At 40.3% G+C, this 27,740-nt stretch overlaps 2 protein-coding genes across 6 annotated transcripts in view; one reads left to right on the top strand and one right to left on the bottom strand.

Moving 5' to 3' along the window:
* Positions 1–132: 132 nt before the first annotated feature.
* Positions 133–14,067, bottom strand: traf2a (Tnf receptor-associated factor 2a). 4 transcript variants are annotated; one of them, XM_029638264.2, is made up of 10 exons: positions 13,825–14,066; positions 13,298–13,376; positions 10,365–10,463; positions 9,372–9,533; positions 9,180–9,254; positions 6,337–6,411; positions 5,671–6,177; positions 4,438–4,615; positions 4,113–4,261; positions 133–3,626 (listed from the first exon to the last, which is right to left on the bottom strand). In XM_029638264.2, the coding sequence occupies exons 1-10, from the start codon at positions 14,010–14,012 to the stop codon at positions 3,408–3,410; spliced, it is 1,731 nt and encodes a 576-aa protein (XP_029494124.2). In that variant the 5' UTR covers positions 14,013–14,066; the 3' UTR covers positions 133–3,407. The 4 variants fall into 4 exon arrangements, with proteins under 4 accessions (XP_029494124.2, XP_029494123.2, XP_029494125.2 ...); XM_029638263.2 differs by lacking the exon at positions 133–3,626 and having other exon boundaries at positions 3,699–4,261; positions 13,825–14,067; XM_029638265.2 differs by lacking the exon at positions 133–3,626 and having other exon boundaries at positions 3,699–4,261; positions 5,671–6,090; positions 13,825–14,067.
* A 4,618-nt stretch (positions 14,068–18,685) lies between these two features.
* Positions 18,686–27,740, top strand: part of rabl6b (RAB, member RAS oncogene family-like 6b) — a 27,896-nt gene continuing 18,841 nt past the window's right edge. Inside the window, exons 1-7 of one of the 2 annotated variants that reach the window (XM_029638260.2) lie at positions 18,686–18,776; positions 21,088–21,575; positions 21,689–21,823; positions 26,126–26,173; positions 26,392–26,421; positions 27,225–27,277; positions 27,460–27,548. In XM_029638260.2, the coding sequence (XP_029494120.2) occupies positions 21,446–21,575; positions 21,689–21,823; positions 26,126–26,173; positions 26,392–26,421; positions 27,225–27,277; positions 27,460–27,548 (485 nt within the window). In that variant the 5' untranslated portion in view covers positions 18,686–18,776; positions 21,088–21,445. The remainder of the gene's footprint in view (positions 18,777–21,087; positions 21,576–21,688; positions 21,824–26,125; positions 26,174–26,391; positions 26,422–27,224; positions 27,278–27,459; positions 27,549–27,740) is intronic. The other variant, XM_029638261.2, reaches the window with a different exon arrangement.

The raw sequence follows: 27,740 nt of genomic DNA, 5'->3' as shown, positions 1-27,740 counted from the left end.
AGCTGACTATCACATTTTAAAACATGTGTATAGGACTAATTATCTTTGATTCGACCTTCAGTCAGTAGTTTGGAAATATTGGGAAATATCAAGAAAAGAAAAACAAGGAAAAAAGACAATAACAAAAAGTAGTCCAGGTAGAGAAACACGTTTTTATATATGACTAAAGAATAACAGCATCTAACGAACAACGTTTTGCAATGTAACCATAGAGGGTATTTCCTATGACGATACAGTACGTTTGATGTTTTCCCTTAACAGGCAAGGACTCATGCAAAAACTTGCTAAAGCAACAAATTGATCAAGATGAAACGAGCAACAGAGCATTCAACACATTTGAATGGACAGAAAAAAAAGTGGTGAGTGTGGTGAGTGTTGTCCCCGTAGAAATAGAATACAAGGTTTGCCATTTGGAGTGTACCCATGAATTTACCAGCGAACATGCCATGGTCTGAGCTTCCTGCAGGCCTGTTCTAGTGATTCTATTTCTAAGGTAATTACCTCAGATCATGTGCAGATTAGTATGATCATCAGATGGCACTGCTGAAAGTCTATGGAGGGGGAGAGAACTGAAAACGTTGTTAACCACAGCCTTAAGACGATCAAATTAATGTTACAACACAAAGTTACTTTTGCAAGACATACAAAAATAGATACCATATCAATTAGCAATAGTTGGCACATAAATGCAAAGATATGGATGTAATATGCTTCAGCGTAGACTAGTATGAGTATAATTGTATATATTCTAGCAGCATGTATATGTTATAATTAACACAACTGTACATGCTAAATGCAGTCTGCATAATAGGAGATGACAACCATGTCTACTGGCTAGATAAAATAAATAGTATATTATTTATGCATGTACAAACAATACCACAGACAATTTCTCAGACTGATTACTGAAGGCGTGTAAACTGCAATTGAACATGTCTTCACCCTCATAATGTTGAGGAAATCAAGAAAGGTTCCCACTGATATTTATATTCCTGATTTGCCTACATCAATTCAAATGAGCCCAGACATGCTTTTAAACCATCTCAACATACAGTATAATATGTTATCAATAAATAAAATCTCTCATATATATATATATTCTATAGATAAACTCCCCTCCGTATTTATTTGGACAGTGAAGCAAAAATGTGCAAATGTTGCCCTATACCCCAGCATTTTGGATTTGAGATCAAATGTTTCACGAGGGGACACCATAGAATGTCACTTTTTCGGGGGGTATTTTTTAAACATATCTGTTTTACTGTTTAGAAATTAAAGCACTTTATGTATTTAGTCCCCCTATTAATTCCTAAGTATTTGGACAAATCCACATATAGTGTATTAAAGTAGTCAAAAGTTTTACATTTGGTCCCATATTCCTAGCACGAAATGACAACATCAAGCTTGTGACTCTACAATCTTGTTGGATGCATTTACAGTTTGTTTTTGTTGCGTTTCAAATGATGTTTTGCCCAATAGGAACTGAATGGAGACTAGATACATAAAGTTCTTTCATTTCTAAATGGTAAAACAGATAGGGATGAATATACCCTCAAATAAAAAGGTGACATTCTGTACTGTCGTCTCATAGGAAACATTTGATCTCAAATCCAAAATGCTGGCGTATATAGGGTGACATTTTTTCTTCAATGTGCAGAAAAATACGGAGGAGAGTATATGTAACTATATGTCACTCTCTGCATACATCAATAGCAAAACCTGTAATATAACAGCATTTGCCGATTTGCTTATGTGACGTAAATTAGCAATAGAACACTCATCATATATTAAGAACAATTACAAATAAAATGTTGGTCTTTAAAGTAAACCAATACTTAATATTATGTGTACCTTTATTGAAACACCTCATGCACAGAGAGGTTTCAATGTGTCGAGACTGGCTTGAAAACATCCTGGGTTCATTTGCGTTTAGATGTAAAGCCAAGCCAAGCCCTATTCAACTGAAGGATCCCAAATATACCATCTCCCAGGTATAATGACATTAATTCATCAGTGTGCAATATTTAGGCCTGTGTGGTGTAGTAAAATCAAACAATTATTTCACCGGACATATGAACATACCAAAATACACCACAGTAAAAGGGTTTTTATAAGGATAGAGAAGTGCTCTTTTTCACACAAATGAAATGTTTTTGGATCCATCAATTTCACAGGAGAGCACATCAACAGTTCAATGGCTCATTGATCAGAATGAACTTATGACGGCTGCAGGCACTTCTTATAGTAAAAGCTAGGTCACAGATTTGATCTGGAATCAATGAACAGCTCAAAGCTGTGAAGAAAACACTAATACAAATAAACATTTACCCTTGAATATCATTAGATTTCTAAGACCCTGTTTAGTGATTTGTAAACAATCCCTGATCTCTTCACAATAAAAGTCCTTCCCACGTCAAGCTATAACACCAGGCTGTTGACAACTTCTCGGTCGCTGCGATTCAGGTTTAGTGAACTACCCTGTTGCAAACTACAGTGTATCTTCCACAGATCCAACATGCAAACTAATATAGCAACTCAGCTCAAAAAGAGAAAAGAAAATGTGCGCAGACAACATTGATTCAAAATCCAAATACTGCACCTGGAATTCATGGAATTCAAGAAATTGCCACCACTACAAACACAGGACTTGAGATTAGAGGCACACAACGCTTGACACAAATGTCAGATGACTTCAAATTCCTACTCTTGAATGCACTGCAAAGTATGTGCCAAGCTGACCATTTAAAAAGGTAAGATAATGGGCATCAATTGTAGTTGTTGGAACTCCACGTCTGTCTATGCAAAAGTTGCTCGAAATGAGTGGGTTACCAAATATCTAGCATCAAATGCAGTTACACAAGCGCCTAGCGCTAGCAGAATGACACGACCATTGCTCTGTTTCTGTTTTCATCCTACAAAGCTAAAGTGCCAGAGGTCCATGGTACAAGCGTTAGCAGTAGCATAGTAGTATCAATACAATAACAGCAAACGGCTATCCCACTAACTGAAGGGAAATCTCGAACAACACTTTCTATTTTCAATTTAACAAGAACTACATTGCAAAATGTGATTGTGATATTGGTTGCTTGGTAACAATGGCGTCAAGCTAAATGATGGCTAGCACAACACTGTGCTGTGAATGGTGTACTCTTCAACCAGCCAAGAAACCACATACTAACCGAAGATCTCAGACGTGTTCCAAATGGCACCCGATTCCCCATGTAGTGTACTACGTTGGACAAGGGCCCATAATGCTCTGGTCAAAAGTAGTGCACGACATAGGGAATAGGGTGCCATTTGAGACATAAAACAGCACAGCAAGGTCCCTGGATGGCATGGCAAACCCCTACAAGTGGATTACATAAGTAACCAAGGGAGAGAGCCTGGGTAGTGGGCACACTTTTTACCTAGAGGCCAGTGAGGTCAACAATAGCCTTGATGAATATAGTATCATCTCGTATGTAGGAGTTTTTGGTGTCCAGTTTGGGAAGAGGGCAGAAGAGTGGGCAGCCGCTGGCGATGTTCATGTCACTGACGGGCCTCTGGAAGGAGGAGGAGGAGATGTCGGGACGGAAGGCATCGATGATGTGCTCTCGGTTATTCTGATCCAGCAGCATCAGGGTCACCTGAACACAAGAGGATTGGCAGATCGCAACATCTAGGCTAGGCCACCTGTACATCGAGCCTCAATGACAACATTCATGCTTTGTGATGAACAACTGTTTATTTTGTTTTTACAAATATACACAAGTAGCAAGGAACTGACTAAAATGCACAAAATAAACATTGATCTACCTACATTTACCATGCAAGACAAATACCAAGAATAGACTTAGCAGAAGGGCAGACAGCTCCTAGTGATGTTACTGCCCTTGAAATACATAATGACCTTTGTCATTCCAGTCATTATGATACAGGTACAGTAGATAGAACACTGACATTAACATGCTGCTTCTCACAGTATCACACACACCAAACAAACAAAAAGGTACAAGCAGCAACGCATTCAAGATATCATGAGTGAAACATTGTTCAAAAGGGTAATGAGTGTTTAACGTACAGTATTTATTGCAGGTAGGATATATAACACATGTTATAGGAGTGAGTTTTACCTTCTGGTTGAAGGGCCACTTGAGGAGGGCGTCACTGTGTCCCCTCATCACCACGAAGAACAGAGACAAGTGACTGGCCCGTCCCGTCCCGTCCCCATTCAGATAAATCCGTAGGCACATCTTGTAGCCATATTTGCTGGTGAAAAATGCTACAAAATGAATAAACATGATTAAGAAGGAAGCCTGGTCAGAACCAGACCATTTTTCAAACATGAATGAACAATTGTAAAATACAGTAATACAGAATGCATGATTGGACATTGTGAGTGGTTGACTTTGATGTTTGAATGATAAAAGTGGTAGATCAAATGTAAAAACACATTACCTGGGGAGAACATAGCTGGGGCTCTGCCAGCAACAGCATCCTGTCTTTTCTTTGTGAAATCGGAGATTTTCCAGACAAAGATACCATCAAACGTAGCTGCAGACATTTCCCGAATATTCCCCTCCATCTCCACAATGGACAGGTCTCTCAGGCCCACAGTTCTCTCCAGCTGACGCACCTGCAGCAACAAAAGACAGGAATTAACCAGGTTTCCATCCAACCTTTTTATGCGAGTAAAGTACATGGCGGATGAAACATTTCATGACAGGCCTGATGGAAACAGCTAATTTGTCAGTGAACTTTACAAATGTCAACCAAACACACTAGGCAAAGTCAGATTTTTTTTGTGTCGGTAAAATTAGGCAAAATGACAGTGGGAACGTTTTTTAATGCGCAAATATTTATATAAAACCATTTTGAAGTCAACTTGGAGTCACGCGATGACGTGTTGCGTGGTCTTCCCACTACGAAGGCTACAGATAAAATAAGTTATGATGAACTTCCCAGGGTGTCAAAGTGCAAGGTGATGAGCTTGACGCTCCTTTCAATAAATATCAAGGGTCTTCTTCTGCTGACATGATTATCGATGCTTGGCTGCCGCTTGTCAAATAATAATAATCCCATTAGAGGGGCGGCAGGGTAGCCTAGTGGTTAGAGCATTGGACTAGTAACCGAAAGGTTGCAAGTTCAAATCCCCGAGCTGACAAGGTACAAAATCTGTCGTTCTGCCCCTGAACAGGCAGTTAACCCACTGTTCCTAGGCCGTCATTGAAAATAAGAATTTGTTCTTAACTGACTTGCCTAGTAAAATAAATAAAAATTATGTAGGCTATGCGCTGGAAACCCATTTAACTTGTATTTTTTGTTTCTTCGGTACATGGCAATTTAACCACAATGTGGTTAAATATGTGAACTACGTCATCACGCACAGCCTTTCATCAGCAACAAGTCAATTTGATAGAAACACATCTCTGGTGCAGTTTTTAGAATATTTGCATATAAATATGTTGGCAATTGGATGGAAACCTAGCTATGGTCTTAAAAAATATATTCTGGGGCCTCCCGAGTGGTGCAGCGGTCTAAGGCGTCACTACAGACCCGGGTTCTGAACCAGCCTTAGACATGTGTGCCAATGGCTGCGGCATTAGCACTAAACCAGCCAGGCCACAAGAGAGGCAAGTTGACTGGTGTCGATAGAAGCAGAGTGGGGACTGGGGATGTCTTCCTCCTTACCTTGTTATTGAGGATCTCAACCTTGTCCTGGTCCAGGCGATGCTGGCGGTTGTAGGCCTCAATGGTGGTGGAGGAGCGCTCCATCTCTCGGTTGAGGACACAGACAATGTTCTCGAAGGTGCCCACTTTCAGCTCCAGTTCCTGGCACCGCCGGCTCAGCTCTGCCACCTTGGTCTTCTCACTGTGGAGCTGCAGCTCCAGGGCGGCGCCCACCGCACTGGGCAGGGGGGTAAAGGAGGTGGCCAGGGCAGGGAGGGCCAGGGTAGGGAGGGTAGGGGCACAGGCTCCCTGCACGGGGGCTCCCCCACCCAGAGTCAGCTGTCCCAGCTTCAGCTCCAGCTCTCTCAAGGCCTGGTGCAGCTCGTGGATCTTGTGACCTGCGAGCTCCAGGCTCTGGGGCTGCAAGCTCTCCAGGCTCACCTTGATGCCCATGATGAAATGCAAGAGTAGATTTAAGTGTTCGTAGGAACATGCACGCTCATGGTCATGGGTCTTCTCCTTTTCCACCTTGGGCAAAGTTGTTGCATACAAACACACACACATACACAGTAGGGTTAAGGCCAACACATTCACAAAAACTGGTAATCTTAAGAAATCCACTCCAATTTCACCCAGTAAACTTAAAGGTGGCATCCATATAGTAATGATAAAATAAAGTCCACCTACAGACATATCACAGCCAACGACGTGAAATCTGCAAGGTGCTCTGAATTTACTGCAGAACTTGATGTGGTCCACATACTGCAGGGAGAGAACAAACTTATATCAAGCAACATCCAAGCACTTTTACAGCAAAAATATTCATTACCTTTCATAAGTATTCAGACCCCTGGACTTTTTCAACATTTTGATACGTTACAGCCTTAGTCTAAAATGGCTTCATTTAGTTTATTTCCTCATCAATCTACACATAATATCCCATAATGACAATGCAAAAACAGGTTTTTGGAAATGTTAGCAAATTTTGAAAAAATAAATGAAATATAACATTTACATAAGTATTTATATCCTTTACTCAGTACTTTGTTGAAGCACCTTTGGTCGCGATTACAGCCTGGAATCTTTTTGGGTATGACTCTACAAGCTTGGTACACCTGTATTTGGGGGGTTTCTCTCATTCTTCTCTGCAGATCCTCTCAAGCTGTTAGGTTCAATCTTGGATTCAGACTAGAGAATCTTGATTCTCATGGTCTGAGAGTCTTTAGGTGCCTCCTGGCAAACTCCAAGCGGGCTGTCATGTGCCTTTTACTGAGAAGTGGCGTCCGTCTGGCAACTCTACCATAAAAGCCTGATTGGTGGAGTGCTGCAGAGATGGTTGCCCCTCTGTCAGAGTGACCATCGGGTTCTTGGTGGTCCCAAACTTCTTCCATTTAAGAATGATGGAGGCCACTGTGTTCTTGGGGACCTTCAATGCTGCAGACATTTTTTGGTACCCTTCCCCAGATCTGTGCCTCGGCACATTCCTGTCTCGGCACTCTACGGACAATTCCTTCGATTTCATGGCTTGGCTTTTGCTCTGACATGCACTGTCAACTGTGGGACCTTATATAGACAGAAGTGTGACTTTCCAAATCATGTCCAATTAATTGAATTTATCACAGGTGGACTCCAATCAATTTGTAGAAACATCTCAAGGATGATCAATGAAAACAGGATGCACTGGAGCTCAATTTCAGGTCTCACTGCAAAGGGTCTGAATAGTGGGGCAAAAAAGTATTTAGTCAGCCACCAATTGTGCAAGTTCTCCCACTTAAAAAGATGAGAGAGGCCTGTAATGTTCATCATAGGTACACTTCAACTATGACAGACAAAATGAGAGAAAAATCCAGAAAATCACATTGTAGGATTTTTAATGAATTTATTTGCAAATTATGGTGGAAAATAAGTATTTGGTCACCTACAAACAAGCAAGATTTCTGGCTCTCACAGACCTGTAACTTCTTCTTTAAGAGGCTCCTCTGTCCTCCACTCGTTACCTGTATTAATGGCACCTGTTTGAACTTGTTATCAGTATAAAAGACACCTGTCCACAACCTCAAACAGTCACACTCCAAACTCCACTATGGCCAAGACCAAAGAGCTGTCAAAGGACACCAGAAACAAAATTGTAGACCTGCAGCAGGCTGGGAAGACTGAATCTGCAATAGGTAAGCAGCTTGGTTTGAAGAAATCAACTGTGGGAGCAATTATTAGGAAATGGAAGACATACAAGACCACTGATAATCTCCCTCGATCTGGAGCTCCACGCAAGATCTCACCCCGTGGGGTCAAAATGATCACAATAATGGTGAGCAAAAATCCCAGAACCACACCTAGTGAATGACCTGCAGAGAGCTGGGACCAAAGTAACAAATCCTACCATCAGTAACACACTACGCCGCCAGGGACTCAAATCCTGCAGTGCCAGACGTGTCCCCCTGCTTAAGCCAGTACATGTCCTGGCCCGTCTCAAGTTTGCTAGAGAGCATTTGGATGATCCAGAAGAAGATTGGGAGAATGTCATATGGTCAGATGAAACCTTTTGGTAAAAACTAAACTCGTCGTGTTTGGAGGACAAAGAATGCTGAGTTGCATGCAAAGAACACCATACCTACTGTGAAGCATGGGGGTGGAAACATCATGCTTTGGGGCTGTTTTTCTGCAAAGGGACCAGGACGACTGATCCGTGTAAAGGAAAGAATGAATGGGGCCATGTATCGTGAGATTTTGAGTGAAAACCTCCTTCCATCAGCAAGGGCATTGAAGATGAAACATAGCTGGGTCTTTCAGCATGACAATGATCCCAAACACACCGCCCGGGCAATGAAGGAGTGGCATTTCAAGGTCCTGGAGTGCCCTAGCCAGTCTCCAGATCTCAACCCCATAGAAAATCTTTGGAGGGAGTTGAAAGTCTGTGTTGCCCAGCAACAGCCCCAAAACATCACTGCTCTAGAGGAGATCTGCATGGGCCAAAATACCAGCAACAGTGTGTGAAAACCTGGTGAAGACTTACAGAAAACGTTTGACCTCTGTCATTGCCAACAAATTGTATATAACAAAGTATTGAGATAAACTTTTGTTATTGACAAAATACTTATTTTCCACCATAATTTGCAAATAAATTCATTAAAAATACTACAATGTGATTTTCTGGATTTTTTTTCTCATTTTGTCTGTCATAGTTGAAGTGTACCTATGATGAAAATTACAGGCCTCTCTCATTTTTTTAAGTGGGAGAACTTGCACAATTGGTGGCTGACTAAATACTTTTTTGCCCAACTGTATGTAAATAAGGTATTTCTATTTTTTTTTATAGATTTGCAAAAATTTCTAAAAACCTGTTTTTTCTTTGTCATTATGGTGTATTGTGTGTAGATTGATGAAGAAAATAGTTTATTTAATCCTTTTTAGTATATGGCTGTTACGTAACAAAATGTGGAAAAGGCCAAGGGGTCTGAAAACTTTACGATTGCACTGTAACAACATTTTAAATTGGTTAATCAATCAGTAAACAATGTGTCCATCCTTGCCTTTTCTCTGGGAATCTTTTTCTTTGCGCAGCCTTCACAAATCATAGGGTACTTTGGACAGATCTCATCATGAGCCTAGAAAACAAAACTGTTTATGTATTTTCATATAGGCTACACCCAATAACAAAACAGTACATGTTCTACATCTGATTTCGATTATGAAACAAAATGCAGACAAGTATGGTGATTTACCTTGATGTTCTTGAAATGGAAAGGTTCTTTGCAGTATTTGCAATTTAAAGTCCTCTCAGGACATTCTCGTTCGTTGTGGCGCTCCAGCTCATTGGTTCTCATGAGTTCTTTACAGGAGGGACAGAGAATGATCATGAAGTCACACTTTCCCTCGTGGTTCACCTGGAAAACACACGACAACAACACTTCAAAACAAATGAAGACACTGTAGGTTTAGTAATCTGTTAAGAACATTCATGTAGTAGACTTAGCAATTTTTTCTATACTTGTTCATCTGTAATTGAAACAGGATTTTTTTTAAATGATCAGTGCTATTTAAGAGTTGCAAAAAATACAAATGACAATAGCTAGGTTCCATCCAATCGGCGACAGATTTATGTAAATATTCTAAAATCCGCACGAAGAAAATACACTACTTTTCCCACCCATAGTGTGATTCCATCAAACATAGATGTTCCAAAGGTCTGCATATGTGGCTTGTAGGCTGTGTGTGGAAGGCAGGAGATACTAAATGTGTTTATGTTTATTAACGGTCAATTACCGTGAGACCGGCAGTTATTTGCATGACAATCACCGGCTGACAAAATGTCATGACCGCCACAGCCCAAGGGAGAACCACACACCATGTCATCGCGTGACTCCAAGTTTACTTCGATTTGATGGTTATTATATCAATATTTTCACATAAAGGCATTTCCACCACCACTTCTTACATAATTTGCTTTACCGATACAAAAAGATCCCACCATGTCGAAAGAACAAATTATCTGTCGGCATTTATAAAATTGTACCAAAACTTCCTGTTTCCATCACAGCTGTCATAATTTTTTTGGTATGACATCACTCACAACTATGGATGGAAAAGTGTTTATTGATTGCATCAAATTTGACGTTAAATTGAAAGTGGGGCAGCATATTTAAAACCTACAACGTTGAACAAGTTTTTAAACATGTACATTATTTGGTATAAAGAAATACAAAACAATCCCATGCCTCATATTCTTTGATATTGCCCGTCCAAGTGCATCCTTCATTTGGACAAACAGCTGCCAATGCTTCCACTTCTCTCCGCGCTGCATTGTCAGGAAAAGCCTTGAGGGAAAAGGAAGGTAAAGACTATTGTATTATTAAAGCACAAAGATTCAACACATACATGTTTTCTGAGTAAATGAGAACACCAAACCAGTATGCATAGCCCAATTTAGTCTTATAAACTTCTGAGATATTTGCCAACCTGAGCTTATTGGTGTTTGGCAACACTTCCCCCATGTCCGAGCCTATATCCGGCTATGAAAAGCCAACTGATATTTCCTCCTGAGGTGCTGACTTGCTGCACCCTCGACAACTACTGTGATTATTATTATTTGTCCATGCTGATCATTTATGAACATTTGAACATCTTGGCCATGTTCTGTTATAATCTCCACCCGGCACAGCCAGAAGAGGACTAGCCACCCCTCATAGCCTGGTTCCTCTCTAAGTTTCTTCCTAGGTTTAGGCCTTTCTAGGGAATTTTTCCTAGCCACTGTGCTTCTACACCTGCATTGCTTGCTGTTTGGGGTTTTAGGCTGGGTTTCTGTACAGCACATTGAGATATCAGCTGATGTAAGAAGGGCTATATAAATCAATTTGATTTGATATATCCGTAGTAGGTTCTGATTCGGAAGTTGTTCTTTGGTTCGCTGAGTAGTGCCCAATAAATAATTAAACCCAATTGTTAGATGCTACCACCCACCCTTCCAAATAACAACCAAACATGGATTCCATGAACGAGTTCGTTTAACATGTCTCGGTGCCCCGGGTGAATAGCCTATGAGCTGAGTTGAGCAATCCTACTCATCATTCATGGAGCATGTCCTTTCCAACAGCGCCGCTAAAAACCGTTCTGCTCTCGCAGGGAAAAAAACTGCAGCTCCAAATTCGCTCCATTCATTAAAATGACAATTTAACCAACACCCATCTATTTTTGTGACTACCTACCAAATGGTTTTGAAGTATTGAAACCAAACCATATGGACCTGAATGAAAAGTATTTGAATAAACAAGAAAAGATTAATGTAAGAAGCGCACATCATTTCAAATAGGCTACATGTCATTTTATACAGCATATAAAAACACTAAATAGGCCAGGAGCCAGACAGGGAGCCTAAGAAGGAACGAAATTAATTATTTAGGCTATATAATTACTTCAAAGCTATAGCCTAAAACGAAATACATTGTTAAGCATTTTCGAGTGCGACACAATTGGCTGGTATGTACATACATTGTCGTATTAAATCATTATCGTCTGGCGCATTTAGGTTATGACTTACTTAGAATTAAATACAAATTTAACGAAAAATGACTTATTAGTGCCTTTGACTTCATTTTTAGAAACACGAGTTTGGCAAGTCTGTGGTTTCAGGCTCATGCGATGGTGCCTGGAGAGCAGGCCAGCTGAGAATATCCTCTCCACACTTGCAAAGCCACTGGGGATGCTAAACACCAGTTTGGCCACTCTTGCCAGGCTGGGCAGAGATGAAGATATATATATATATATTTCTAAATACTTTTCTACAATGACACACGTTATTTACCCACCTGCATTGTGTCCCACACACCACCCCCTTTTACGCTACTGCTACTCTCTGTTCATCATATATGGTCATTTGAACCGTATCTACAAGTACATACTACCTCAATCAGCCTGACTAACCGGTGTCTGTATGTAATCTCGCTACTGTATATAGCCTGTCTTTTTGCTGTTGTTTTATTTCTTTACCTACCTATTGTTCACCTAATACCTTTTTGCACCATTGGTTAGCGCCTGTAAGTAAGCATTTCACTGTAAGGTCTACACCTGTTGTATTCGGCGCATGTGACAAATACACTTTGATTTGATTCGTTCCTTTCTTTTAGCATGTGCACATAGTAGGTACACCTTCATGCTTTTGGGATACGTGTCTTTTCACATTCCAAAATAATTTAGTTGTGGACACAACATCACTGCGCGCCCTCTCTTGCTCTTGGTCCTCATTTTATAGCCTTGATATCACCTTGATATAGCACCTGTGTGTTTTATCAGTTTCTTTATGAAAATATTTTGCGAACTCCATGACAGTAGATAAAGCAAGGGGCTATAACAGCAAACAAGTAGACTACAAATGCATGCTGGGCCGGGCATGCCCTGAGTTCGTGAAGGGAGTGCTGCTGCCTTCACCCTCCGCTCACATACTCTGTCCGGGTAGGCGGAGTTTGCACATTTTAGACGATTCCATTGGTCCTATCGCAAATCTCCACTCAACAGGGGCACCGGGCCATACAAAACGAACTTGCCAAATGTTGTGCCCCAGTTTTGAGCAGACACCTGTCGTTTCACACCTGTTTGTCATATCTAATCAGCCTCGCAAGGCAGGAAGCAGACAAGAAGTAGAATGGAGCGTGTACGTGCAAACATTGACATCCATGTTCAGTTTTGATTAGGGAGGAGAGGGGTGGTGGCATCTAACCATTGGATTTAATTATTTTGGGGCAATGCTCAGCGATGTAAACAACGAGTTCCTAATCTGAACCGTCTACCAATTACGGATATAGGCTCGGCTGTGGGAAAGTGTTGCCAAACAAGCATAGCACGGGTCAGTAAATAACTCGCAATTTAGGTCAGTGGAGGCTCCTGAGGGGAGGATGTCTCATAATAATGGCCTCCACTGAGGTTTGTGTATGTTATACTGCTAGACGGAGATCCAATCTGTCTAGTACCACTGGGTTACATTATGTAATTAAGTGTCTAGTCTGTAGGAAAAATACTGTTTAACAGACTGCAAAATTAATGCACGACTATAGCCTCTGTTACAAACAATCTACTTAGAATGTTAAAGATTACCAGAGACTATTAGCTATGTACAGTAGTCTGTGCAAATATCTGAATCAACTACACAAGTACTTACACCGCCTTCTTTAAGAATAGATGTGGGGTCCTCAAACAAGTCCTCTTTGATGCAAGCACTGCATTTATGTGGTCCAGAACTTGAAAGACATAACATATGTAGCACAGCCATTTCTCTAGTCTATTACATACATATACGGTTAATTTAGCTAGCTAACTGTTCGCTAATCTCAATTAACACCCAATTGCAAGAGCTAACGTTATAACTAACCAATCACTGATTGCCTACGGACTGTTAACATTAACAATTCATAACAATGCTATCCATCCTCGTCCACTGGGTAGTTAGCTTGCACTTGCAGAACCATTGATGTTTGAACAAGGTCGTTGTGGGGGATACAACAGGGTGACAGTACCTAGATCAATACTTGATCATATTAACTGAGTTTATAAACACCTGGCAAGCCTCGCAACGTGTTGACATACATACACTGACTGTGTGTTCATGAATGCTATGGGCAAGTCTAACGAGCTAGCTAATGTTAGCGTTTGTAGAGCAACATCACCCAGTCTGAGCACGACACTCACCTAACAATTTTGTTGAAACAGAATGAACAAAAACGATGGCCACATTGGGCTTGTAGAGGCCTTCTCAATATTTTCAAACAAGAATTGCACGTGTGTTTTTCTTCGAGGTTGTTCGCCAAAATTTTCTTAGGGAATCCTGGTTTGTTGCCTTCCAGTGAAGATGGTGGTGATGGCTCTTGTGCAGCCATTTCTCCCCGAACATGCAAGAGAATGACGCTGCCGCTTGGGGCGCTTTCAGGAGAGCAATGTTTGGCTGGAACAGCTGATTGACTGAACTCAAGCCGAACTGACAACGTTTTCGCTACATTCATGTGCTCTACATTTAGATATCACTGCTATGGACATGAATGGCTTGTCACAGTTAGATCAAATGTGTGAAACATGTTTTTACTGCAGATGCTACCATTTTTTTTTAGACTTAAATATGTAGCCATGGATTCTTATAGAACATTTCATTTACCTACACTGAACAAAAATATAAAAGGCAATATGCAGCAATTAACACATTTGATCATCATTATTCAGCAATCATTGATTAGAAAAAAGACACCCCTGTCGAACAAATGTTTTTTTTTAGATAAAAATGTTGATCTTTAGGACATTTCTCTTATAGCTGCCATTTCCATTACGTGTTGCAATGTTTGTTTTTGCGACGTTGCTTTTGTCTAACAAATGTAGGAACCTGCCTATAGACCTGGTATAAATCAAAACAACTCAAGACAAGGTATCAAGAACAAGGTACAACTAGCTGAAACAAGCCACTTACCATTTCCCCCTGTCAGTCATTGTTGCTAGCTATCTAACTGTTCATAACCCATGCCCTTCTACCCCTGCGATGCTTGTGCATCATTTTCGTGACATTGTCAGGCAACCTGTCTATAGACATGACAGCAATCCATGCTTTGGTTTTATTTTCATGGCACTGTTTCCATGCTAATATTTGAGCATTTATGGCACAAATCCCATTCCAGTCATGGTACCAATATTTGCCATTTTCGCGCACCATGTACAAATCATCCGAAAATATCTAGAATTCACTGTGAAGCTCAACAAAGTCACTTATAGATATGAACATGATGCGCGAAAATTGCTAATATCGGTACCATGATTTCAATGAGATTTGTGCCCCACATGCTAAAACATTAGCATTTGGAAACAGTGCCAAGGAAACTAAACCAAATCATGGCTTTGTGTAATATATTGTACATAGACTGCATACACGGTAAGGACACCAATATGTAAGTGTATTTTGGGTGAACTATCCCTTTAATACAGCTCACGTTCAGTGGTCACAAGAAATCAATCAAAAGCATATGAAAAGTGTAGTAAAGTAGTTAGCTATTTTCCCCTTGTACAATATTCACCCATAGCAACTGCCAGATAATAATCTAACTACGTGTAGCTTCATTGAACAAGTACCACTAGAGTTATTAGAAAAGGAGTAGATAGGAATCCCAGCAGAAATGCCTGGAGCAACGTATGAAGCTCCGCCAGGCACCGTCGACCAATCGCGTTCACGTCGTCATGCAATCCCGTTTAAATCATGGTGAGTCGAGAAACCTGCCCATTTTCCTCAAAAGTACGTGATTTCACGATTTCAAAGCTATACGGTATTCCAGAAAACAAGTTAATCTCACATCTAGGAAAATATTCGTAATGTTGTACTTTTAATGTAATTCATGCTAAATGTTTTTGAGGTAGCACCCAATTGATTGCCATTCATTCCCTGAAGGAGCTCCTTGTCCCAAAATGGCCTAGAATGCACCGCGCGGTCCATTGACGACACATGGGCAACGTACACAATGCAAGTACTTCTGACCTCAGTGCAATTCGGGTCTACAAACGTTTGGCCCCGCCAACCTTTTGTCCATCTGAGATTTGACAGTCACACACTGAATGCAAAGACACGTTGAATACCAACGTATTTCATTTTGGAAGATCGTAAGAAATATATGAAGTGGTACCAGCAGCTGCGTTGTAACACTTCGCCTCATGCTATATTTGAGACAAGCTACTGATTATTGCAGTGAACAGACTTGTTATGCATGTCATGTACTAGTAACAGTTATCAACATTTTATCACTAATTATTTCATTGAGCATATACACACCCAGTTACTATCTATCCTGATTTATAATGCTAATTGCTTTCCTCGAATGGAGACAGACTATACCATAAAGACATACTGAATGTGCTTTGTACATTAAGATTCACCAGCTCCAGTAAAAGAGATCAGAGACTTGGGTCACTTCTACGTAATCTTTACTAAACAACATAACACAATTAACAAAGCAGACAAAAACAAGGTTTGACCACTCAAGAATGGCTTCACTCCTGCTCCTCAAGAGGCAAAGACAGTCATTTTCTTGACGACTGCCTCCACATAGAACATATCATAATCTCTCTGTAACATGAATGGTTCCTTGAGGATATTAGTTTCCTCTTCATCCTGGCCATCATACAACCATAGTTCTTTAAGGGTTGTAATGCAGTCTTCCCCATCCATCCCAATTACACTAGGGGGAGGGAAACAGTGCCTTTAAATGTTCGGAGTTCGCGCCACCTTGCTGCCTCTAGGGTGTTCCTTAGAAGAACAGCTGCTTCCTTGAAGAAAAAGAAAGACTAAATATTAAGAGTAGTGCCTCATTGGGTGAGCAAGTCAAATTACACCCCACTTTCACAATACCACCATGCAAACAAAAGCCACTATTACTGAAGGGGTTTTCAGTGATATAACTACTCAAGTCATCACAACTATAATATCTTGCCATGCATCAAGCCTATGGCCATTACACACAGACTACGTACCCAGTTCACAGCACCCAGTGCATTTTGTTTTCAGTATAGTCTAGAAAGAAAACAGATTGTGGTCATTAAGTAATGTAAGGGAACCTCTAGGGATGTGTGTACAAGAATGTACCTTACTTTAGCTGAGAGCCAATACAGTACCTGATCCTGCAGAGCTGGATGCTGATGTGACTTCTTGGGGGGGGATCTACATCACCCTGAAATATTTTTTTTGGGGGGGGGGGGTACATCTTTAAACATTAGTTTAAGACTATACCACTCATCATATGACAACTACCTGTATTGTGTTTTCACCGCCTTTTTCGATCTTTCTACCTCTTCTTCAGACCTCAGTGAGTGAATGACATACATTCATTATGAACATATATTCAGGTCAGTCTGGCTACAGCAAAGCGTTTGATTTTAAGGATGCAAATTAAACGTTTTTATAATGTTACAGCATAGGAACGTTCTGCAGGAGAACCAAGCACCACCATAGGAAAACATGCAGCAAATTAGGCTTTAAAAAAATAATAATCAGATGGGGATCCCAAAAAACATATCCATTAGTGATGAGAATTTCATAATTTATACATACCTAAGTGAAATCACTGTGCTTCCATTGCAATGTACAGAGCATACTGTAAGTTAAGAGTAGGTTGTTAAGTTTGATAGTTATAATAAATACCCCCCCCCTCCCCAAGAAGTCACTGCATGTCACACCAGCATCCAGCTCTGCAGGAGTTTGATGTATGAATTGTGTAAAAACTGTAGGAAATAGGTCCCAAAGTGTCAAGAATAATAAACAAGAAAAAGTATGAGCAATAACAAGTGTGTTTTGCATGCTGCAAGCACAGAAATAACACATTTTCATATATTGTTAACAGAAAATAGGACTAACATAAAACTGAATAGCCAGCATCTTACCATCAAAACAAACACCCCACAGTTGTTTGAGAAACCTTGCTTTGGTAGGCCCTACGGTGTGAACAACGTACAATTTTCAATAAAGGAAAGACAATCAAATGGTACAGTTCAGTGGAACAATTTAAAGGAATATCTAACCTGATCATCCACACCAAAAGTCATCAAAAGTCCAGGGAACAAGATCCAAGCAATGTTTCTGTGAACAACAGTGCATGTGAAAGTAAAGAAAAAGTACAATTCAGCAGCTTTTTAATACTCCAGCATGCATAACAGGTTTGAACCCAGTTGGAACTGAATTAGCCCAAGTATTTTTCACAACATGTGTTGGTGTTGCTGGACCAGAAAATGTATTTGACTGCGAACACACCATTTCTCACATCAATGCACTCACATGCCAAAAATCTTTCCTTGGACAGTTTCAAAGCAATGTGTATGCTTTCTTCGTAAATGTGTTTTGAAGTTTATTTTTTAAACTTCAGTTTGCAGTGTGGACGAGATAAAATTAATTTTCTTGACTTGCCGTGTATATTGGGACCAGGTGATTTCATTATTGCATATACACTATGTGTAGACTCACTAACGTTGTGTAACTAAGGGAATGGCATCAACGATACACATTTAGAGCCAGCCAAACACAACGCATACATTGAAGAAACCGAAAAATCAACGATCAAATCGATTACATAACTGTACATGTAAACCTAGGCTTATTGCTCAAGTAGGCACATTTATTCAAATAAGATTCCCTCATTGTGAACAATTAGCTCCGTTGAAAAGGGTGCTAATTAACGCTATGATAACATCTGTGCGGTAGTTGGTCATATAAAGACTACACTGGTATAACATGAATATTATAACGTACATTATGCATAATGACAGTCTCCTTTACTTCCATGGTTTATATTTTTATCCATGTAGGTTAAGTTCGATTAAGATTCGTTGACGTTTACCTCAATTTGGGAAAAACTTGAAGGAGACGGGAAGAGTTCGGTTTAAACGCGTTTGACTCCGCCCACATTGATCCCGGCCCGGAACTGCACAGGGGCTTATCACACAATGGGCGTTAATACGATTCCAATGGAGTTTCCCATCTCCTCAAAAGTATCTATGATGCCACCAGGAAGCAAGCTGTTTAGCTAAGAGTGTGTAACGTTAGCGTCTTTCACGTGCATCAGGAGGAGTTGGATTTGGAAATAACCATGTCACCTTTGCTACATTGAAGAATCATTTGATTACCGGTGGGTATTTTTATGACACCACTCAGCACTGTCAACGTTATCGCTAGCAAGCTACTTTATCGTGATGCTAACTAACAAGCCACATCGTCATACGCTAGGTAGTATATACATTAGTCATGGCAGCGTATGTAACGGTGAGTTTGACTTTATTAGATGCAATCTCAAAACAAGTAGGCAGGTAGCTATCAAACGTTAGTTAATAAAGTAATATAATCAGAGGGCATATCAGATAGCTAGATCAACATCACAATAGCTAGGTAGCTAACGTGTTCCCTAGTTACACCAGACTGCCGGCTAGCTAACTGTTACTATACTTAACAAAAATTATAAACGCAATATGGAAAGTGTTGGTCCCATATTTCATGAGCTGTAGTAAAAGATCCAAGAAATGTTCCATATGCACAAAAGTTTATTTCTCTGAATTGTTGTGCACAAATGTGTTTACGTCCCAGTTAGTGATAATTTCTCCTTTGCCAAGATAATCCATCCACCTGACAGGTGTGGCATTTCAAGAAGATGATTAAACAGCATGATCGTTACACAAGTGTACCTTGTGCTGGGAACAATAAAAGGCCACTAAAATGTGCAGTTTTGTCACACAACACAATGCCGCAGATGTCTCAAGCTTTGAGGGAGTGTGCAATTGGCATGCTGACTGCAGGAATTGCCACCAGAGCTGTTTCCAGAGAATTTCATGTTCATTTTTCTACCATACGCCTCCACCAGCGTTGTTTTAGAGAATTTGTCAGTACATCCAACCGGACTCACAACCGCAGACCACGTGTAACCACGCCAGCCCAGGACCTCCACATCTGGTTTCTTCACCTGTGGGATTGTCTGAGGACAGTCACCCGGACAGCTGATGAAACGGAGGAGTATTTCTATCTGAAGTAAAGCTCTTTTGTGGGGGAAAACTAAATCTGATTGGCTGGGCCTGGCTCCCCAGTGGGTGGGCCTATACTTAACTGACTTGCCTAGTTTAAATAAAGGTGCAATAAAAAAAATAAAACCCTCCCAGACCCAACCATGGCTGCGCTTCTGCCCAGTCATTAGAAATCCATAGATTAGGTCCTAATGAATTCATTTTAATTGACTGATTTCCTTATATGAACTCTAACTCAGTAAAATTGTTGAAATTGTTGCGTTTATATTTTTGTTCAGTATACCATGTATCAGCTGATGCCCAAGGAAAAGTGTTACACTGTTACCTTTGGTTAACACTGACAATGTTTAAAAAATATATACTGTTATGTAAGTTACCCTATTGCTCAGTTAAAATCTGAATAGTCAAGAATTGGTTTTCACTAGCCCTTGATCATGACTCTGTTCCATTATATTACATTTAAGAGTTAATGGACGAAGGTGTCGTCTGTATGTCTGAGGTTGTTATTGGCCCTGTACAGGGCCCGGTGAGTCCCAAAAAAAGACGATCAGAAAATAGAAAGTGTTGTATTGTGCACATGCTAGGCAGGGATGGTAGGGGGACTCTCAACTCATAAACACATATTTTGTCTATGTAGAGTAAGATGATGGCAATGATCTTCATCTAGTAGGCATAAACCACCTGAGTACTGATATTCTTTAGATTTAGTACTATCATTATCACTATGGTCATATTCATGCAATGTAGTTCAAGTAACTGAAAGTACAAACATTTAGTATGCATGGAAAGTCATAATAAAGCAATGCATTTTCTTCTCCGTTTACATTACCTTGTATACATGCTAGGTTTAGCTAGCTCAGTTTTCATAGGAATAGGAAAATACGTTTGAATTTTTCAAAAATACAAACTTTTTTCAAAAAGACAAACTCCATAACGTGAAAGCCCTGATTACTAAGGTTGTTTTAAGATGTCAGGCGTGAAAATCCATTCAGCCATTTTGGCACAGTGACTCACTACCATAACCAGACGCAACTGGTTTCAAGTGGCCAAGAGACTTTGATCTCCTACTGCAATCTAGTGGACAAACTGGAAATCAGACAGGGGATATATTTACAATCAATGGATAGGTAGACTTCAGATTTCTCCTCACATGTATATCATTCCTGTAAGACGAAAAAGGTAATGGCACAAGCCCTGCACTTTTAAAATGTCTGTGTTCCAATGGGAATTTGGAGCAAGCCTTTTTCAATAGTAATTTGTGACATATTTTATTTCAAACCTAGAATTTCAAATCACTTATTCCCCAATATGGGAGAATTGGGGGAACCCCCACTAAAACTGTTAAATGCTGCACTACTGCTAAATGCATATAGGGGAAACACTGTTAGTTCTGTTAGTTCAATTTCACATGTCATTTCTGTCTTGCAGATGATCGTAACCCAAAACCACATGAGAGAAGAAACGGACAACTGATAAAGCTATTGTCTGCCCTTGAGGAATCCTCTTAGTAGAAAAATCTAGTCGTATACTGAAGTATGCAAGCTTACCTACCTACCCATGCATCTTCCTGATGGGGGGTAGTGCTACTTCTGTGTACGAAAATACAGTACCACTTTCAAATTCTGGATTCATAGCTTAGACCTACCTGTGTTGATCAGATCATCGCTCAATATAACATTTAAATCTACATCAGTAGTCTAGAAACTCTTCCACCATTTTGGTTCAGTCAAATATACTATATTTCACACATCTCTGACGGGGTTAGTTAGATCCGCTTCCTGTCAAGATGTTTTCAGCTTTGAAGAAGTTAGTTGGTTCTGAACCAGGCCAGCCGAGGGACAAGAGCATCCCTGCTGGCATGCAGTCCATGAACCAGAGTTTACAGAGACGCTTTGCCAAAGGAGTACAGTACAACAGTAAGTGATGCATATCTTGTTATGCTCATAGCAATATGTATTATAGAATATAGGCTACTGCACATATATTTAGAGGCAGGCCAGTCTTACTTCGTTTCGTTATTTCTTCCAAGTGAAAATAGTTATCCGCGGAGACCGAAATACTGGCAAGAGCACTCTATGGCATCGACTGCAAGGAAAGAAATTCACGGATGACTACATACCCACTCAAGAGATCCAGGCAACCAGCATCCATTGGAACTACAAAAGTAAGAGAATTGGGCTCTTTACTTACACACATGTATCTATGTTTTAGTCCTATGCTTTTTTTATTCACCCCATGCTTAACCTACAGTATCAAATTAGGCCAGCATGTTGTCATTGTATATTTCTGACGTGTACCTTTCCTGCTTCTGCAACTGTAATTCACTTCAGTTGAACATGGCACATATAAAGGTAAATAATATCTAGGTAAGCCCACTAGGTTTCAGACATAGTCTTGCGTAGTTAGCTAGATCAATAGCTTTGCCTACAAGTGTTTTGTGTCAATAGTGGGATGGTGAAAACACATCTCTTGTGTACATCCAGACCACAATAGACCTATTCTCACAAACAGTTTCTATGTCTATGCATTTAATCCTATATAATAGGCAAAATCCAGATAACTTTAAAAAAAACTGGGCACTTGTGAAAAAGCACGGTTGTTTTCTGTTTCCATTTGCTGTTTTCATCAGGCCTGTCGTGACATTTTTTATCCGACTTGTACTTTACTGGCATAAAAAGGTTGTATGGACACCTGGTTTATGAGCATTTTCAGTGCATTCGGAAAGTATTCAGAGCCATTTCCTTTTTCCACATTTTGTTACATTACAACCTTATTCTAAAATTGATTAAATAGTTTTTTCCCCCTTTTCAATCTACACACAATACCCCATAATGACAAAGCAAAAAGAGGTAAGAAATTGTAGCAAATGTATTACTATTCAGACCCTTTACTCAGTACTTTGTTGAAGCACCTTTTGCAGTCTCGAGTCTTCTTGAGTTTTGCACACCTATATTTGGGGACTTTCTCACATTTTTCTCTGCAGATCCTCTCAAGCTCTGTCAGGTTGGATGGGGAGCGTTGCTGCACAGCTATTTTCAGGTCTCTCCAGAGATGTTTGATCGGGTTCAAGTCCAGGCTCTGGCTGGGCCACTCAAGGACATTCAAAGACTTGTCCCGAAGCCACTCCTGCGTTGTCTTGGCTGTGTGCTTAGGGTTGTTGTCCTGTTGGAAGGTGAATCTTCTACCCAGTCTGAGGTCTTGAGCGCTCTGGAGCAGATTTTCATCAAGGATCTCTCTGTACTTTGTTCCGTTCATCTTTCCCTCGATCCTGACTAGTTTACCAGTCCCTGCCGCTGAAAAACATCCCCCACAGCATGATGCTCCCACCACCATGCTTCACTGTAGGGATGGTGCCAGGTTTCTTCCAGATATGACACTTGGAATTCAGGCCAAAGAGTTCAATATTTGTTTCATCAGACCAGAGAATCTTGTTTCTCATGTTCTGAGAGGCCTTTAGGTGCCTTTTGGCAAACTCTAAGCGGGTTGTCATGTGCCTTTTACTGAGGAGTGGCTTCCGTCTGGCCACTCTACCATAAAGGCCTGATTGGTGGAGTGCTGCAGAGCTGGTTGTCCTTCTGGAAGGTTTTCCCATCACAGAGGAACTCTGCAGCTCTGTCAGAGTGACCATCGTGTTCACCTTCCTCTCCCTGACCAATGCCCTTCTCCCCCGATTGCTCACTTGTCCGTGCGGCCAGCTCTAGGAAGAGTCTTAGTGTTTCCAAACATCTTCTATTGAAGAAGGATGGAGGCCACTGTGTTCTTGGGAACTTTCCATGCTGCAGACATTTTTTGATACTCTTCCCCAGATCTGTGCCTCGACACAATCCTGTCTCTTAGCTCAACGGACAATTCCTTCAACCTCATGGCTTGGTTTTTGCTCTGACATGCACTGTCAACTGTTGGACCTATTATAGACAGGTGTGTGCCTTTCCAAATCATGTACAATCAATTGAATTGACCACAGGTGGACTCCAATCAAGTTGTAGAAACATCTCAAGGATGATCAATGGAAACAGGATCCATCTGAGCTCAATTTCGAGTCTCAAAGCAAAGGGTCTGAATACATTTGTAAATAAGTTATTTCTGTTTTTTATTTGTAATAAATTTGCTAACATTTCTAAAATCCTGTTTTCATTTTGTCATTATGGGGTATTGTGTGTAGATTGATGAGAAAAAAGTAATAATTTAATCTATTTTAGAATAAAGATGTAACGTAACAAAATGTGGAAAAATGGAAGAGGTCTGAATACTTTCCAAATGTATCCTACGTGTTCATAAACCAGGTTTCCATCCAACCTTTTTATGCGAGTAAAGTAGATGTCGGATAAAAAAAATGTCACTAAAGGCTGATGGAAACAGCAAATGGAGACAGCAAACAAATAATTTGTCAGTAAATTTTCCAAATGTCGACAAAACAAATTACACAAGACAAGGTGAGATCTATTTGTGTGTAAAATGTATTGTGAGAGAAACGGAGGTGGAAACACCTTTATTCGCAAATATTGATATACAGTTGAAGTCGGAAGTGTACATACACCTTAGCCAAATACATTTCAACTTAGTTTTTCACAATTCCTGACATTTAATCCTAGTAAAAATTCCCTGTCTTAGGTCAGTTAGGATCACCACTTTATTTTAAGAATGTGAAATGTCAGAATAATAGTAGAGAATTATTTATTTCAGCTTTTATTTATTTCATCACATTCCCAGTGGGTCAGAAGGTTACATACACTCAATTAGTATTTGGTAGCATTGCCTTTAAATGGTTTAACTTGGGTCAAACGTTTCGGGTAGCCTTCTACAAGCTTCCCACAAGTTGGGGGAATTTTGGCCTATTCATCCTGACAGAGCTGGTGTAACAGTCAGGCTCATAGGCCTCCTTGCTCACACATGATTTTTCAGTTCTGCCCACATTCTCTATAGGATTGAGGTCAGGGCTTTGTGATGTCCACTCCAATACCTTGACTTTGTTGTCCTTCAGCCATTTTGCCACAACATTGGAAGTATGCATGGGGTCAATGTCCATTTGGAAGACCCATTTGCAACCAAGCTTTAACTTCCTGACTGATGTCTTGAGATGTTACTTCAATATATCCACATAATTTTCCATCCTCATGATGCCATCTATTTTGTGAAGTGCGCCAGTCCCTAATGCAGCAAAGCACCCCCACAACATGATGCTGCCACCCCCGTGCTTCACGGTTGGGGTGGTGTTCTTCGGCTTGCAAGCCGCCCCCTTTTTCCTCCAAAGATGTTCGTTATGGTCAAACAGTTCTATTTTTGTTTCATCAGACCAGAGGACATTTCTCCAAAAAGTACGATCTTTGTCCCCATGTGCAGTTGCAAAGCGTAGTCTGGCTTTTTTATGGTGGTTTTGGAGCAGTGGTTTCTTCCTTGCTGAGCGGCCTTTCAGGTTATGTCGATATAGGACTAGTTTTACTGTGGATATAGAAACTTTTGTACCTGTTTCCTCCAGAATCTTCACAAGGTCCTTTGCTGTTGTTCTGGGATTGATTTGCACTTTTCGCACAAAAGTACGTTCATCTCTAGGAGACAGAACACGTCTCCTTCCTGAGCAGTATGACGGATGCGTGGTCCCATGGTGTTCATACTTGCATACTATTGTTTGTACAGATGAACATGGTACCTTCAGGCGTTTGGAAATTGCTCCCAAGGATGAACCAGACTTGTGGAGGTCGACAATTGTTTTTCTGAGGTCTTGGCTGATGTCTTTTGGTTTTCCCATGATGTCAAGCACAGAGGCACTGAGTTTGAAGGTAGGCCTTGAAATACATCCACAGGTAAACTTCCAGTTGACTCAAAGGATGTCAATTAGCCTATCAGAAGCTTCTAAAGCTATGACATAATTTTCTGGAATTTTCCAAGCTGTTTGCAAGCACAGTCAACTTAGTGTAGGTTAACTTCTGACCCACTGGAATTGTGATACAATGCATTATAAGTGAAACAATCTGTCTGTAAACAATTGTTGGAAAAATGACTTGTGTCCTAACTGACTTGCCAAAACTCTAGTTTGTTAACAAGAAATTTGTGGAGCAGTTGAAAAACTAGTTTTAATGACTCCAACCTAAGTGTATGTAAACTTCCGACTTCAACTGTAATAACCATCATATCAAGATAAACTTGGAGTCACGCAACGATATATTGTGTGGTCCTTCAACTACGACTCAGGAAAGCATGCAGTTTATTAAGCTACAGATCAAATAAGTTACGATGAACTTCACAGTGTGGTGAAAGTGCACTTTTACATACTAGTGGTTAGAGCTTGAGGATGGAACCTTGGGACACATTCTAGTGGTTGGAGCTTTAGCACGGAGCCTTGGGACACATTCTAGTCGTTAGAGCTTGTGTATGGAGCCTTGGGACACATTCTAGTGGTTAGAGCTTGAGTATGGGACAGGCTTTGTCTGTTGTGATGCTTGTTGTGATGACTTTCTCTATCCCTCAGCCACCGATGACGTGGTCAAGGTGGAAGTGTGGGACGTGGTGGATAAAGGTCAGTGTGATTCTTGACTTTGGGTGCTTTGGGAGTCACTTTGGGATCTACCTCCTGCTGTATTATAAATGTCCATGTATTTTGTATTATCCCATTGTCCATCTGTGCCTGTTGCAAATTATTTTCAGAAATGTTCAAGAGTCTTCTGTCTGTGGATTTTTTTTTCTCCTCACTATATTAATGTTGTTTTTCTTGCTCCTCTCTTGCACTTGCCTCAGGCCAAAAATACCCTCTCCCTGAGGGTGTAGGTGAGAATCACTGTGTGTAGTTCCTAGAAGTTATTTGTTTGTGTGCGGTGGGTTTGTCCCTCTTGTGCTTCTGTGTTATCTGAATGCAAACACAGTGAAGGTTGGTCATTGCTTAGTTTGCAGCGTGGCTGAAATAGAAATATGTCTGATTGCTTGCTAGAAAATGTTCTGTTTGACTACTCTGTGTACAATAACCTGGCGCTACAGTCAAGAAAGGTTTGACTCACTTTTTGAAAGGACAGAATTGAGTATGTTTGCCAGTTAAAATATAACAACAGCTTTTCTGCTTCTGTTACTGCTGTATTTGCTGCGCTTTGCTAACATCAAAGCTATAAAATAAAGGGATTCAAGTTTTTATGTTTTAAAATAAATGCCATGTGTTTTATTTTTTTATTTTACCTTTATTTTACTAGGCAAGTCAGTTAAGAACAAATTCTTATTTTCAATGACGGCCTAGGAACAGTGGGTTAACTGCCTGTTCAGGGGCAGAACTACAGATTTGTACCTTGTCAGCTCGGGGATTCGAACTTGCAACCTTTTGGTTACTAGTCCAACGCTCTAACCACTAGGCTACCCTGCCGCCCCGTGTGATCATACTGTATGTATGGCTCATATAAATATAATTACTAGAACGAGAATACCATTTATTTTAGCCCCATTTATTTGAATGGGGTTACCCATTCTAGTCATTCTATTTCTATGGTATGGCTTTCTCACATTGTTACACTTGAAGGCAATAGTTCAATGTTTTGTCCAGTTTTATGTTTTGAATTGCAGCTTTTTGACATTCTGCTTTCCCACAGGCAGAGGTAAAAAGCGAGGGGACACTTTGAAAGTAGAGAATGAACCCCAAGAGGTGATTATCACATGCTGATAATGTTTAAGAGTACAATAGATGTCTTTTTCTTTATTTGGGTCATCTAAGGAGTCTCACTGGGGCCTTTTTTTGTACAGTAGCTAGTAAGATGTAAACAAAGGTCACATTCTCATAAGACTCATTCATGTTCAATCTAAATAATAACACTTGATTTGTTGCAGTCTGACGAAGTGGCCTTGGATGCAGAGTTCCTCGATGTTTACAAGAACTGCAACGGTGTGATCATGATGTTTGACATTACCAAGCAATGGTAAGAGTCGGTGTCGTGCATTATACAAACATTCAATACATTAGTTACAAGGTTTCAGACCTGGGCAGAAAATACTTGTATTTTGTAGTTTATTTGAAAATACCGACTTTTCAAATAGTCAAGGTAATCGAATATAGTTTATATATAGTTTCAACTAAAAGGCAACTATTTTCTTTGATATTCAAATACAGA

This window comes from Oncorhynchus nerka, linkage group LG27 (assembly GCF_034236695.1).
Source record: "Oncorhynchus nerka isolate Pitt River linkage group LG27, Oner_Uvic_2.0, whole genome shotgun sequence".
Lineage (NCBI taxonomy): Eukaryota > Metazoa > Chordata > Actinopteri > Salmoniformes > Salmonidae > Oncorhynchus > Oncorhynchus nerka.
This window is presented reverse-complemented; position numbering and strand designations above follow the sequence as displayed.